Source organism: Pectinophora gossypiella, chromosome 9, assembly GCF_024362695.1.
Source record: "Pectinophora gossypiella chromosome 9, ilPecGoss1.1, whole genome shotgun sequence".
NCBI lineage: Eukaryota > Metazoa > Arthropoda > Insecta > Lepidoptera > Gelechiidae > Pectinophora > Pectinophora gossypiella.
The window spans coordinates 1,818,410-1,833,211 of NC_065412.1; the positions used below are offsets into that span (position 1 = coordinate 1,818,410).

A 14,802-nucleotide genomic window follows, 5' to 3' on the forward strand; every position below is an offset into this window, starting at 1 on the left:
ACAAACTGTCCAAAATTTCCAGGAGGTGGAAAGCCAGCGCAAGACGTCGTCGTTCCAGCGCAACGTGGTGTACCCGCTGGCGATGCTGCTCCTCCTCGCTACCACAGCTATCACCGTGCTCATGGTGCTGCAGAATACCCTGGAGCTGCTCATCGGGATCAAGGCTCTACCGCTTAGCACCAGGGTAAGTTGATTTGTCGGATCTTCCCAACAAACTCTTGGATTGAAAACTGATCAAGAAATCCGATTTTTGATGCATTTCATGGAGAACATTCCAGTTTAGATCTCATTTCCACTCTTTTTATTTTGCTCTTGTCTGCCCGTTCGGGGAATACTGTCGCTATAGCAGGTTTGATGATGCAGCGAATGTTGTCTACGTAGATAAACGCCGTATGGCTTATTGGTTAAAGCCCACGGTAGTCTTCACTGAGTAATAGCTGTCCTTGGATGATATACGATGGATCTAGATAGATTTTTGTGCAGCGTTTTTCGTTCCATCATCTTCCGTTATCCCGTTATCACCGGGTCCGCTTACCCAGCTTGAAGAGGAGGACAGGTCCGGTGTTTTACAGTAGCGACTGCCTGACTGACACGTGTAATCATTACTGACCCAAAATTGGCATTTCTCAGGAATGTGGGTTTCTTCACGGTGTCTTTCTTCACCGTGGACCACGTGATAATAATTTATGATCTAAATATGAATTCGAAAATCATTAGTTTGGGCTCGTGCTAGGATTGGAACCTGCGAGAGCCAAGTGTTCTTCCAAGGGGGCTACAATGAAAAGTTGTCGTTTCCAGCAATTCACCCTGGGCATAGCGTCGCTGTCCAAGCTGGGCTGGGCGGGCGCGACGCTGGAGGCGCTGCTGATCCTGTACCTGCACGTGGCGTCGCTGGCGGGGCTGTCGGCGCCCGTGCGCGCGCTGCGCCTGCTGCCGCGGCCGCGCCGCACGCCGCTGGCGCGCATCATCGCGCTGTGCGCGCTGCTGCTCATGCACTCCACCGCGCAGCCGCTGCTGGTCAAGATATTGGGTGAGCCGGCTTACGCACAACCAGCAAATAAACTAATTTCGCTCTTGATGTATTACACATTATATTCGTATAACTCTTACAGTTTTTGCACCGCACGCCTAAATAGCTCGCAGACGGTAGATTTTTACAGACTTAATTGACATTTGAATGCCAGACAACGTTACGCGTTTCTCCCTAAATTTGAGCCTTGAGTAAGTCTCTAAACTAAAACCTCGAATGCTTGTTCCAGGTATAACAAACTTCGACTTACTCGGCGAATTTGGCCGCATCGAATGGCTGGGCAACTTCAAGTTGGTTCTGCTGTACAACGCGATATTCGCAGCCACCGTCACTTTGTGTCTCGTCAGCAAGTTCACAGCCAGTGTCAGGAGAGAGCTGTACAACAGGTTGGTGGAGAACGTCAATACTGTCGCGCATTGCGTCTCCTTCCTCAACAACTGACCCACGTTGTACTAACCGCGACAAAATCATCGACACATGGCTTTTGTTTGACGGGTGTAACCGGCTTGAGGCGTCGCGCGTCCCTCTGTGACGTGGAACGGTATGACTCGTGCAAGTGAAATAGACGCTCGCGTCAGCAGGATTGCATTAGGGACGTGTCTACTTAATTCGCACGGGTAGTGTAAGCCTCGCCGCAAGCCGGTTGTTTTTATTTATTGCGTGTTTGTGTGGGTGTTTTATTACGGAAAGGTAAATGGCTTGTAGCGTAACGCGTCTGTATGAACAGTATAACACGTGTCGCAAATCATTTGTCTCACACTCGCATATATACAAAAACAATATGTCGATGATTTGATCGTCTGTGTCGTGTCCCTTGCTATTATAAAGAAACTCATCTTCGATAGGTATAAAGGTAATTGTCTTTATAAGAAAGAGTTATTATTGTTTTAATTAGAAAAATACTACAACAGAGGTAATTAAGGTGCAAACAGTTTACAAATTCTAGGACTATTTTAGTCTATGTAAACATTTTGACTCGTTCAAATAAAGATAATTTCAATAACGCTGTTGAAGATTCTACCCTAGTATTGTTACTATGGTCGAAAATATATGAATAAAAATGTCGTCATATTATTAATAATAGCGACAGAAATCTATCGGATTTTAACACGTAAAATCCCTACTTTATAAGGAACGGTTTGAGAAAACGACAAAGAGAATGAATTTTGAAATTAATTCGAGATTTTAAGGTTAGGAATGTGTTTAGTCCGTAAGGACAAGACTGAAGTGAAAGAACTGATTCTATATGGTACTAACATTGAAGTAGGGTGGCCCAAGATGACGATACGACCTGAACCTATAGCATGGCACACGCGACAAAACATATACCGCGGACTTTGAACAATACACACAGCGAATGCATAATAAGAATGAATGGGAATGTATGAATGAATAAGTAGATAAACTAATATCTATTGACCGAAGCGGTGTATGTCGCGTCGCGTGGGCCATACTACGGGTGTAGATAATAATTACAAAGTGTTGTTGGTGGAATTCAGTAATAAAAAAAAAAAATTTATTGCCATCAACAACGTGATAGAATAACGACAAATACCTATTTCTGATTCATTTCCTGCCAGAACGAAACAGGAAAGAGAAAAAAAAATTGAAAAACAAAGAAAACAAATGATACACAAATGTAGATCTTAATGTAATGAATGATGTAACAATACCCCTTGCATTTATTTTGTAATTTTAATTTATATTAGGCCTAATTGCATTGACATGTCATTATATTCAATAAAAATATTTATTACAATAAAAATAACACATAAATTGCAATGTCGCCAATATTTAAGAAGTCTTCCCTGATTTTAGAAAGATATACATACAGTTGAGACCAATAAAAATAGTAAAAGTAAAATGTATATACAAATTAACAAGTTACTTTGCATGGCACACGCTATCTATGTAGACGCGACAATTAGGGGGTGCCGATCAATAAATAAGGAAATAAAATAATAGGTAATTATCACGTTAAAAGTGAACAACGCCATCTATGGTGTGTTTGGGGACCGTCGATTGGAAAGTCCCTCATTCTATGCTGAATCGACAGTAAGTAGCGCCTAGTTTCTCTATTAGTCTTCATTTTGTAATAAAACAGATAGTATTTTTTCCCAAAAAAAGTAGCATGGAGAATGCTACACCGACAAAAGCGTGGCTCTTAAATTAGTGAGAGTATTTATCATATCGATGGAACCCGCGATACTTGTCGCGTCTACGTGAGTACGTAGATAGCGTGTACTCAGGAGTCTGTAAATAAAATTTACATTGGGTTAGTCAGTGCAAATGGGCCTGCCCAATATTATTTTAACCATATAGTACAGAGTACTGGAGTTATTGAGGAAAGACGCTTTAGTAATAAATTCGTTTTTTTTTACGACCAATGAGACTGAATTTGTTAAATAATTACTATTTTAACTTTAAACGTCGGGAGATTATTTATTTTGTTAAACGTAATTTGTATTGTGATTGGTAAAATATAAAATTTTATGATTAAGATTTACGTAATTGTAAAGAATTGTTTTACGATTTATGCCATGACATTGTTTAATGTATTATTTTTGTGGTGTCCTATTTTTTTTAAATATTATGATTACAAATAATAATAGTAATGGAATATTCTACTTATTCAACACAATAATGAAGCCACAAACGTAGCGAGTAATTATAATTTGCTTAAGCAACATTTGGTGTAACTGAGTTTTTGTAAAATATAAAAGACAATGTTAAGACTGCTTAAATGTAGACAGTAGGTATGTTTACTTGCTTCTTTTACGGCGACAAGTTAGCAGAGATTTGTAAGGCATTACGTGCTTTGAAAGTAATCGCTTTTTATTAAGGTTTCAGAGGGCCTGCATTAATATGTAGACTACTGTTGCCGACTTTATTTGTTTTGAAACTCACAGATATTTTTTAAATCGAAAAAAATCTGGCTCGGCCTGGACTTGAACCTGCAGCTCTTGTCAAAATGGGACGTGCGTGTTAACCATTAGACTACCAGGTCCTCCTCATCTCCACATTAGCACTCAATATTCTAAATAGATGGTGCCGGCGTCGGCTTGAGGAGGATACTTAGATCGAAAAAAAAATCGCACGGACAGGAGGAGGTCGCGGTGTAATAGTTAACACGCTCGTCCCGGCTTGACAAGACCTGCGGGTTCAAGTCCAGGCCGAGCCAGTTTTTTTTCGATTTAAATTTCCTCTTACTGTTGCCGAAGTATCGATAGTTAGACTATCGATTGTTGACCTTGAAAACCATCTATTCTATCGACAGTAACAATAGTCTTGGCATAGAATAAGGAATGATACTACGTATAGAACGGCAACTCGCCGCACCCCAACGGCAGAGCTAGGTTTACTTTAGTCTTCAATCGTATGGCGTCAGACGTCGCACACACAGATGCGCGTGTTCGATGACATCAATGTGTAGTGTCTGTGTAAAACTAGATGTTTTGTATGAAGGTCCGGGGTGTGGTATTGGTCTAAATAAGCTATCGATAGAGTGTAGATTTACCATTATTACCTCTTGCACTCTTGGTTAACTTGTCGACCAAACCTCTGCTCAACACTGCATCACGGTTAGACCTGCAATGGCTTTGAGAAATGTATTTCTGTTCTTAATACTTACATTATGAGGCTAAATTATATTTTCTAGTCGTAAAAGATCTCCTAAATTGTTGCAGGTTCGACGTTTGAAAACGAAATTATAACTTGAATAATATCGTTTAAACGTCTTTAAATAAAGATATTTCTTTTTAAAATAATAATGGTTAGGTCTCTTTATTCAAAGACGGTTGTTTATGTGGCTTTTGAAACGAAATTCCAGTGTTTTTTACCTTGCAGTTGTGAGCGTCTAACTTATAAGTTTTTAAACTAACACGGGCTGCTGTGAACTGTGACAAGTTACGTAAAATCAAAGCTATATTTTGAATGAAATCATTCATTTTCTACGTTCACAGTCCGCCCTCGCCACCAAACCATCTGCTCTCATTACTAACTCGTACATTACCTACATTTTAAGTTTTTTTTTACACCGCGTATTCAATGAAATATCCAATATTATTTTAAATATTTTTACAGGAAAGACGTAATGAAAGTGTCCAATAGAATCCAAATTATAAAACATCAGGTTAGTTCTGAAAGAATGGTCCTTACCTATTGTGAAATGTGTGAAAATCTGTATATTGTAATTTATGAGCATATCTTTACAGTTATCTATAGATTTACGAATATAGTGTGCTTTTAAGGCTTGACCAGTTAGCAGAGACAGATAATAGTGAGATTTTATAGAAATTGAAAACCTGTGTTTACCTGTCAAATCATATCAATCATAACATGTTTGTCTGTTTTCTTATTATGTTCGTACAAATGGAAATCTACGCTTATGTTTATGTATGTTACAATTAATGCACAGGATTTCCCTCAATATGTATTAGATTACGCTACGCGGTTATCATATCGCTTATTTTAACGCGGTAAGAACCCGGTATTATGGGAATTGTTCTATTTTTAAAAGTTTCATTATGTAAAATTCCCTACTAACTGGTCGACCGATAAAATAATAATCGCCAGTGGTGCTACCGATGATGTATTAAACGGTATTACAATAGAATAGTCACGTTTTGTAGAGGTTACGAGTAGCTGTGCTTATAAGCCTTGTTTGTGAGTGTTAGCTGTTCACTTTCACTACGGTGTAATATTGTGTGGTTCGGCACTGCTAATGTTAATATGCAACGTGTAACGCATACTTTACAAAATTTTAGTTTATTTGTTTGGTTAAAAAATGTATTTCTTTACGACTTCTGCGTTGCTCGTAACGAACTGCGTAATGTTTTGTTCCATGTGCTTGCATTCTATTTTCGCAGTAACAAAATGGCGGACACATCATCCAATCACAGACCCGGACGATGACGCCATAAAAATATTTGATTGGTACAAATTGATTCCATCAGATTAATACATTGTAAGGAACTGTGAAATGGAATGCAAAGTTAGTGAACACGCTATTTATGTTAGTGTGCGAATTTTATACATTTTGTATTTACCACGTATTGTACCAAACGTTGAGATTGCATTTGAAAATAATACAAATAAAAAAATTGAACTATTGTTTCCTTTTTCAACCCGAACTTTTTTATTTGTGTACAAGTGTACCTAAATGTTATGTAAAGTATACTTTTTGTTTCATCCTTCATCCTGCTTTATTCATTAATTGTAGTGCTTTGTTTATCTGCTTATGACACCTTCGCTACTTTGTAACTATTGGCTTGTTATTTTAATACTTACCTTACTTAGAAAATATCCGTTTACGACTTCTTAGTAGAGTAGTATTCAGTCTCATTAGGTTCATAAAAAAAAATGTATTTCAAATGTATTTAAGTGCATGTTGGGTTGATAATATGGCATGTGTGGTGGGCTATTGCGTTTTTCATCGGTCGATACTTTTCTGTTCTAAAGTCAGTATAAGGGCTATGGGCAAAATATATTATATTTTCAAAGGTAATGAAATAAGATCTAAAGATCATTGAACAATTTTGATCGGTGTTAAATAACAGTCCTGAGCTTCAATATTGATTGTATTCCAGAACCTAGTATGCCAATCACCTTCCTAGAATGGTCTTTTGTTTCCTAGTACCCTGGTACTTACTAGTATTATTTCAACTAGTATTATTTCAACAGATTCAAGTGGGTGGCAGATATGTTCACGATTGAGGAACCTGTGAAACCTCCGCGAGCCTCGGCGGAGAGAACCATTATACTGCAGAAAACCGATCCTGTACCATCAGCACCTGTGGCTGTAGCAGATCAGGATACAGAGCATCAGAAGACAGAGTAGAATTATAATTAGTCTCACGGATCAGTAAGATTTGACGATAGTTTATTTCGCTACAGAATTAAGTATGTGCCACCCTTAGGGTGGAAATTCGAACACCGGAAGTCAATGGTGTCGATTTGGGCAACCACCAACTTTAACTTAATTTGACAAGACTAAAACTCGCTCCATCTCTTTCTTGCGCGTATTGTCAGTGAAGGACGGCACTAGTTTAAGATCTGTCAAATTAGAATTAGGTTCAGTTTGTGTGCGCCCGAATAGGCATCAATTTCAATACCGTAAACGCTAAAATATCCTAGTTTTTTCGTTTTGCAAATATCGAGTCAGAACTTATGTATAGTGCCAACTTACGTAAGTAATAACTGGATATTTGCAAACAGACAAAAGATTCTTGGATATTCTTATGTTGACTTCAGTTGTGCGAAGAACTACTCCTTAACATGTACGAAACATGGACTCAACTTACTTTCTCGGACAATCAGGTGTCTCCACCTGCAATTTCGTAACAAGTCTCAAAAAAGTTATCTACTTATAAAATATTGCAATTTTTTCTTCAAATACCTACTTTAATCTCAAGTAATCAGTACAGTAACTAATAAATAAATAGTAGATATTGGTTTTTTAACCAATTTTAACCTTGATTTGAAGGAATCCATTTTGAGGAAAGAACTTCTAGATGATTACAGGTTTCGAGTGCACTCCACTCTCAATCTGCCTTCGGACAATGTTCTACTGTTAGTATTTTAATGTTTAAATTATAGATTGTACAAAATATTTTTCCAATCTGTGATGCTTAATTTTATTTTTTTATTATAATGTAATTGTATGTTTGATTAAGAAATATTATTATTATAAATTGCCATTTTTTATCTGAAATATAAATACAGTATTTCATTGTTCAATTATTTTATTGTCTTCTTTATCCACAGTGATGGTCACATACAGTTTGCCACATCTTCTACCTTTAGCTTTAAGAATCAGCCTTCTAGAATTATTTCTAATTACTTCTAGACTTTGATTGCTGTTCAGCCCTAAAATAAACCCCAAATTAATGACATCATGAACGTCTCTAACTTGCATTGCATTTTCTGCACCACTGGTAACAATGATGTTTTTAGATCGCCCAATTGCATGGTAAGTGTGTGCAGTACTTATGATATTCTTCCTCGATGTTGAGTCCTTGATGGCTGGAGAGTACATGAGCTCAAAGAATATACCACGCTCTACGGCCTGCCTGTACAACTTTCGACTGATTTTAAATGGAATTCTTGATACTGGGTCAAATGTGATTATGTCTATGTCCATAGTACCGCATGCATACTGGAATGCTTGCAGAGTTTTAGGTACAACTGCCACTATGTCGTACTTCTTAAGGTTTTGAGATTGGTTCAGTTGCGGAGTGATGCTTGAATCTGAGAATTCTATAGTGACCCTGTGTAAAATGTTTAATTTTGTATCTGTGGTAACCTCTACTGGTGGAGGGATAAGATCTTTGTTTTCTTTACTATCTCCTTTCTTTTTTTTCTTTTTGGGCTCGTCGCCAGGCTCCTGCACATGGGTGTTGATAGCCACTGTGTGGAAGCCACATTTTTCTAACAAGTCTAATTTACTCAAGTCGTAGTCTTTGCTGATTGATAGATCACAAAATCCCCAATTTTCGCATGACATTGCTAAATCCTGTAAAAAACAGTAATAATAAATTCATACGATTAAACATTTAATCTAACCTATAACAATCCAACATTTATAAAACGTACTTGCTCCAAGACTTGCACCTCATTAATTTCGTCTTTTTAATGTACTGATTTGTGTTCTAACAATGTCTCCTGTCCTTCTAAAAAGCTATGTTGTCTTTATTCGCAGCACAACTGAGAAATAAATATTTATTCGAACGAACGAAGTAAGAACCTCACTGTCACCCTGTTGGTCACTCCCTCCACTCAAACAACCAGTGTTGCCAACTTTATTTTCACCAGCCCACCAAATGCGGCCGTGCAAACCACCAGAAACCACTAAAACTGAGCGGTCTCTCGAACCACCAGAATTTCACTAGATAAAATACATACATACATACATAAACTCACGCCTACTTCCCACCGGGGTAAGCAGAGACTATAGAATCACTAGACAACCCAAAGCCGAATCAGTGCAATCAGATCGTGGGATGTTTTTCCCCCTCTTTAGCGCCGCGTCGTAGGTAAAGACGTGCTAGAGACAGGGTAAATTATTCAATTATTATTAATAATGATTCCTTAATAATATACCATATAATTTGCACTTAGCAACTGGATCACCAGTGCTTTCGACTATTTGCAACCAATCCCTTAAAACTGGGTCACGTAACCAACAATCACGAAACTTTTGGGTGTACTGTGGCTTAGGCATCTTGATCTTACTCAATCTGAAACTTATTGTATGTATTATGTACTAATAAATAAACTATATTGGTTCTTTCGCTCAAGTAACTCATAAACCATATTCGGTTGTGTTAGTGGTTAAATTCGTCACTTACCGCTAACTGGAAGGACTCTAATCCACTAAAAAATCCACTAGCCACTAAAACTAATATTTTTTCGCCGAACCACATGTCTAAACCACCAGATCTAGTGGAAAATCCACTAAGTTGGCAACACTGCAAACAACAATGTGTTAAACGTAAAGTTTATGTACACGCCCAACTAAAGGTGGATTTTTAATATTAAGTTGCTTATAACATAGTGGCGGTGTAACATCATAATATGGACAGCTAGATAAAATAGCGTTAAAGGTGTACCAGAATCTGATGGCAAATGGGGAAATAAAATTTCTATAGTAAGCAACACTCGGGTAATTGGATGAAAACGTCTTGATACTTTTTATTTTTTACCTATTGACGGACAATATGGACATTATATAAAGTACTTATTGTATGCAATACAGTATTGCTTTCGTTCTATTTTTTGCCCTGTCGTGTCCAGTATTGTCCGCCCGGTCGTCTTGTGAACGCTAACGCCTGAATGTGAGTTTGTCTGTTTATCCACTCATCACGTCAAAACTAAGCAACGGATCGACTTGAGATTTTGTATGGAGATAAATGGAATGGAACATACGCTATTTTTTATCCCGGGAAAATAATTGCGGGATTTCTGAAAAACCTCTAGATTCCAACAGTTGCTTGAAGCGATAGATGTCGCTAGCGAAGCTGCGGGCAAAATCTAGCTAGTGTAGGTAGGTATATATAAAAAAAAACAAAATATTTATGAAAAGATCACTTATATTATGCTATTTCCAAATCAAAACTCTCCTGGTTATTTGTTTTCTTTCCACCTCTCTTCTTTTTACCGGGTGCACTAAATACACTTCCATTCGGTCTACCTTCAGCAATTATTCGTCGTATGGTAGTGCTAGGAACTCCTATAAACAGGTCACAGGTTAGTAACTAATAATATAGGAAAAATATATTCAAGTATTAAGACTAGTTAGTCCTACTTACCGGTCAACTTTGGACGCGATTTAAAATCGAAGATTGCGGTTGATCTCCAACTGCTTCTTCACTGATTTTACAATAAACAATGTAAACAATCTTTCTTGCTTGTGATCGAAGTGGTTTTTTTCGATATTCTTATGAAATTCAGAATAGTTTCAAGGAATCTTTGGAAAATCTCAGTATTGTTGACAAAACATGTACTTCGACATGACAGGAGACAGTTTAATATTACCATAGGAAAATCAATATTTTTTTTACTTTTTTTATGCCATCAGATGCTGGTAGACCTTTAATTAGCATTGAAAAAAAAAAAAAAACATATCTGACAGAATGATGTTTTAAAATTCGTTCGGAAAGTTTGCGATGTTTATATTTTGTTAAATCGATAAGAAGAAAACGATTAATGTAAAATAATATAAATTCAAATAATGTAAAAAATATTTGTTGCAAAACGAAAAAATGACAAAGGGGCTTTGATCAAAGGTTGACATTTTGTACAAATCATTTTGTATGTCATGGTTTTCAATATTGTTTTGTGCATATACTTACTCCATATTTCTTATTAAAAATGGTAATTCATATAATAATAGGCGGAGAATCCCAGTGCGATATATTCGCGCAAATTTGTTTAATTGCAGATTATCTTTGTCAAAACCTTCCTAATTTCTGTTATGAACGTATTGAGAAGTCTGTAGTAGATTGGCAGGTAATTATTTTAATTAAGGACCTATCTAAGTATTTATTGGCCTATTTATTAACATAGCATAAACTGTACATACGTTCCACTGTTGGTCACAGGCCATCCCTCAATCAACCGGAGAGGGTATAATAAATTAATTGCATTACTTACAGACATGGTTATGTCGAGTAAACGTGAAGAACAACTGGCACCACGTTGGTTCTCCAATAATATGGAAAGAGTTATTGATGAAAGGCAGTAAACCGTACTACATAGGCGGTGCTCCAGAATTTTTAGAATATTGTCATTCATATTACAATTTTGACGTATTTATGGGTATGGAAAAATATCAAGGTCTTGTTAAAAACTACGCTCAATTTAAAAGAAAACTTAAACAGGAAGAAATTGATACAACTGTACCTTTCGAACCTTCAGTTTCATCTGACCCTGCAGATAAAACGCATTACGTAGTGTGTATAACTGGCGCGTCCTGTCCACTTGCTAATCATTTGGTATCTCGCCTCTTGGACATGAGTACCGGTACAAGATGCATATCAAAAATTTTCCTGTATGACGAAGATTGTTCCCCGGAATTCTTGGAAAGTATTGAAACAGAGTGTAGTTACATTGGTACGAACTTCCCAGGGAGAGTTGTTAAATATGTTGACAAAATTGGCAATGCATTGACGATTACGGATGTGCTAATAGTGTTGGACCATGAGCCATTTGAGTAAGTTTGATCGCGATATTTTTGAGTTACACACTTAGTTTATTCTAGTTTTTCCATATTATTAATATATTTTTAATTCCAGCCCCAACAAAAGCATAGGCGAATGGTTGCACGCAAATATGCGTTTGATGCAAGGTCTTGCTATAATGATAAACGCGTCTGCCTCACGTTCTATTTACATCGTATTCGCCAACCTGGGGCCAGCGTGTTTCAATGCGACTGTTTTGATGCATTCTGTGACAGTGAATGTCAGGAATATTGTGGTCGCGACTACTGATCTTGGATTGGAAATTGTCAGTACTCTTTCGGAGAAAGCCTCAGTGCCTGTGAGACAAGTGTTTTGTCCACCAGTGTGGGGTTTTGTGGGTGTAAACCACTTGGTTGATTATCGTACTACCGTTCATAAATACAATACGTTCGAACCATATAACAGATACACCAAAGTCACACACTCCACTTTGAATATCGGACGTGTGACTCCAGAAATGCGTACCATGGAGTATCTTTTTCATTTTGATGACTCCATATGGTTATCAGTGGCGGAAAAAAAGGTAAGTTTCAAATATTGTAAGTTATAGGCGAACAAATGGTACCTACTTATATAATAATAGATAGAATGAAGTAATCATAATTGATTTCTATTGCAGAAACATGTGCCACCTAACAGTTTGTATTTAAATAAAGTGGTCTCTCTATTGAATCTTATTAGAGTATGGATTGTGGAGCCAAGCCCTCCTGATTATGTTGTAAACCTGGGCGTTCTTTGTGATGGTAATGTATGCCGTAAATATAACATAAACGTAGACAGTTCATTTCAACCCAGGATAGAGCATCCTGGCGCCGACGTACGAGAATGCCTGACCCCAGGTGAACTGGGTAAAGGGCAGAATGGTGATGAGGATGCGATTGAATAAACCATAGAACACGTTTAGCTGCTTGTCCTCGCTATAGAGACGAAGCGATGGGCTAATACTTAATAGCCATACGGTTCATCATACCAATCTTGGGACTTCGTATCAAAAGTGGCGGCATGTTGTCTTCTGATTACCTATTTCAGAGTCTGCCCACCTTAGCTTTATAGATCACAGACATGAATTCATATATTTATATGTGTGCGTACATAGTTTAATTATTTCATAGATTTCTTTTTTCATATAATATTACACTTTTAGGTTCTTTTGGCTTGACGTTTAATGGTGCATTTTCTCAACCATGTCGATTATACGGCAGGGAATGGAGACCCGCTAAAGAATTTTATATGCCTAGAGATCTTCAAGTCAAGTTACCATATTTGGAACAAATGGCAGAAATAGTAATGAAATTTCATAAAAAGGAGTTACCGCCCTTAGAACAATACTACCCCTGCGCATGTAGAAGAAAATATTATAAAAAGAAAGAAGTTTGGTAGATTTATTAAATGTAATGTCTATAAAGGTTCGCCCATTCATAAATCGATTTTCGAAGAATCGATACAAAGTTGCTTTCTGAACGAAAGCACGATTTGCCGAGTACCTGTGACCAACCTGTGACAGAGAAGTAAATACTATCACATCACTAGTGCTGCAGGCGCTGCAGCTAGGTAGCTAGTCTCGAACGAAACGTCGTTGTCGTTGGCTGTGTTTTGCGCTCTGCCAAGAGGAATGTTATGACGTGCAGTAACTGTCTTTGTTTCAATAACATTCACGTAGTTTTACAATCGCATATAAGTTGAAATAATGTGATGTATCGGGTCGGTTGTAGTGGCCCGGCGTGATTGTGACATGAATTTTCCCAAAGCATGATCGTGCCAATCGAAGTCGTTAGCATAGTTAGGTGTCGTCGGTTAAGTTTTGTGAATGTCGTGCCAATAATGAGATAGTGGTGTGTTGTGATGTGGTTGTGGGACATGTGGGGGGTGTTGTGGTGCGTGGAGGCGCTGGCGCGGCTGGCGGCGGCGTCGCCCCTGGAGCCCGCACGGCCCGTGCCAGGGTTGCTGCCAGGTGAGCGCCTCTCGCCACTAAGCCACCTCGCCACGGTGTCGCCGAGCGCGAACGCACTAACATTGCATGCCCCACTGCACCTCGATCAAGCTTCATAGATTTAGTTTTGTTAACTCACAACTCATTGAAAACTTTTGGACAAAAACAACAAATATTCTAGTTTGTTATTGTTCCATTAGAATGTTTTGATATGTTTTATTCCCCTATGTTATGATTATGACATTAAAAAATAATTGTAATAAATCATTTTTATAAATTCTTGTTGTTTTGACTCATAAAATAATGCTCAATTTAATTATAGTCTCTGCTATGTAGGCAGTCAAATGACAGTATTTAGGATATGCTTACATATTAAATAGCTTTTAAAAAAATACTTATTTATATTGCAGTAAAAGTAGATGCTTTTTCAATGTAACTGCTTACAGCAATAAAAAGCAATATTTAATATTCCATAACTAAAATTATTTTTAGATGGTTGTTAATAAAGAGGTGATGGTTTTTTTACAAGATTATTGTTTTGAGTTTATAACTTTAAATTGTATGTATCTATTATGTGATTACCAGTTTAAGTTAAAGATGTTGAAATGTTGCAATATGTGCCAAGTTCAAGTCCCAATGCCAGCGACATTAGTTGTATCAAATAAATAACAAAGCAGGCTGGTTGCCAACCACCATTCACTGCCATGTTTTGGCTATAAGCTTAATAAGTTTTTCTTTGCTGTCAAAGAACAGACACATTGCTGCTAGTAGAAAAAAAAACAAGTGTTGTACTGTAAAATACTTAGTGACACTTGTTTTTTCTTAATTTTCCAATTATTCCTTATTCAAAGGCAGCAGTATACATTCTGTTGTATGTGGCCTAGATGGAATATTCTCTGTGATGTAATACCAGTTGACAGTGGTTTAAGGAGAGTAAGTAATAATCTTATTCTTGGAATTATTATTTTTAGAATCTACTGCCATTGAGGTGACCATTATTAAACAGTGTAATAGACATTTGATAAACTGATTACCTCTAGTAAAAGATAAAAACACAGCTAAAAAGCTGTAACATTTCCGTAATGCTTTATTTACATGAACAT

General features: G+C 37.3%; 4 protein-coding genes across 4 annotated transcripts in view; 3 read left to right on the top strand and 1 right to left on the bottom strand.

Moving 5' to 3' along the window:
• Positions 1-7,771, top strand: part of LOC126369388 (protein Lilipod) — a 50,558-nt gene extending 42,787 nt beyond the window's left edge. Inside the window, exons 7-10 of the mRNA XM_050013776.1 lie at positions 23-184; positions 799-1,030; positions 1,260-1,416; positions 6,713-7,771. Coding sequence (XP_049869733.1) covers positions 23-184; positions 799-1,030; positions 1,260-1,416; positions 6,713-6,869 — 708 coding nt within the window. The 3' untranslated portion in view covers positions 6,870-7,771. The remainder of the gene's footprint in view (positions 1-22; positions 185-798; positions 1,031-1,259; positions 1,417-6,712) is intronic.
• LOC126369431 (ribonuclease P protein subunit p30) lies at positions 7,756-9,233 on the bottom strand. The gene is made up of 2 exons (XM_050013847.1): positions 8,624-9,233; positions 7,756-8,543 (listed from the first exon to the last, which is right to left on the bottom strand). The coding sequence occupies exon 2, from the start codon at positions 8,532-8,534 to the stop codon at positions 7,758-7,760; it is 777 nt and encodes a 258-aa protein (XP_049869804.1). The 5' UTR covers positions 8,535-8,543; positions 8,624-9,233; the 3' UTR covers positions 7,756-7,757.
• A 1,667-nt stretch (positions 9,234-10,900) lies between these two features.
• On the top strand, positions 10,901-13,198 carry LOC126369769 (putative malate dehydrogenase 1B). The gene is made up of 5 exons (XM_050014334.1): positions 10,901-11,038; positions 11,185-11,741; positions 11,824-12,292; positions 12,389-12,512; positions 12,914-13,198. Exons 1-5 carry the CDS (start codon positions 10,901-10,903, stop codon positions 13,147-13,149), a joined length of 1,524 nt encoding a protein of 507 aa, XP_049870291.1. The 3' UTR covers positions 13,150-13,198.
• Positions 13,199-13,330: 132 nt separating this feature from the next.
• The window catches only part of LOC126369364 (uncharacterized), a 308,405-nt gene continuing 306,933 nt past the window's right edge, over positions 13,331-14,802 (top strand). Inside the window, exon 1 of the mRNA XM_050013716.1 lies at positions 13,331-13,720. Within this exon, the coding sequence (XP_049869673.1) occupies positions 13,612-13,720 (109 nt within the window). The 5' untranslated portion in view covers positions 13,331-13,611. The remainder of the gene's footprint in view (positions 13,721-14,802) is intronic.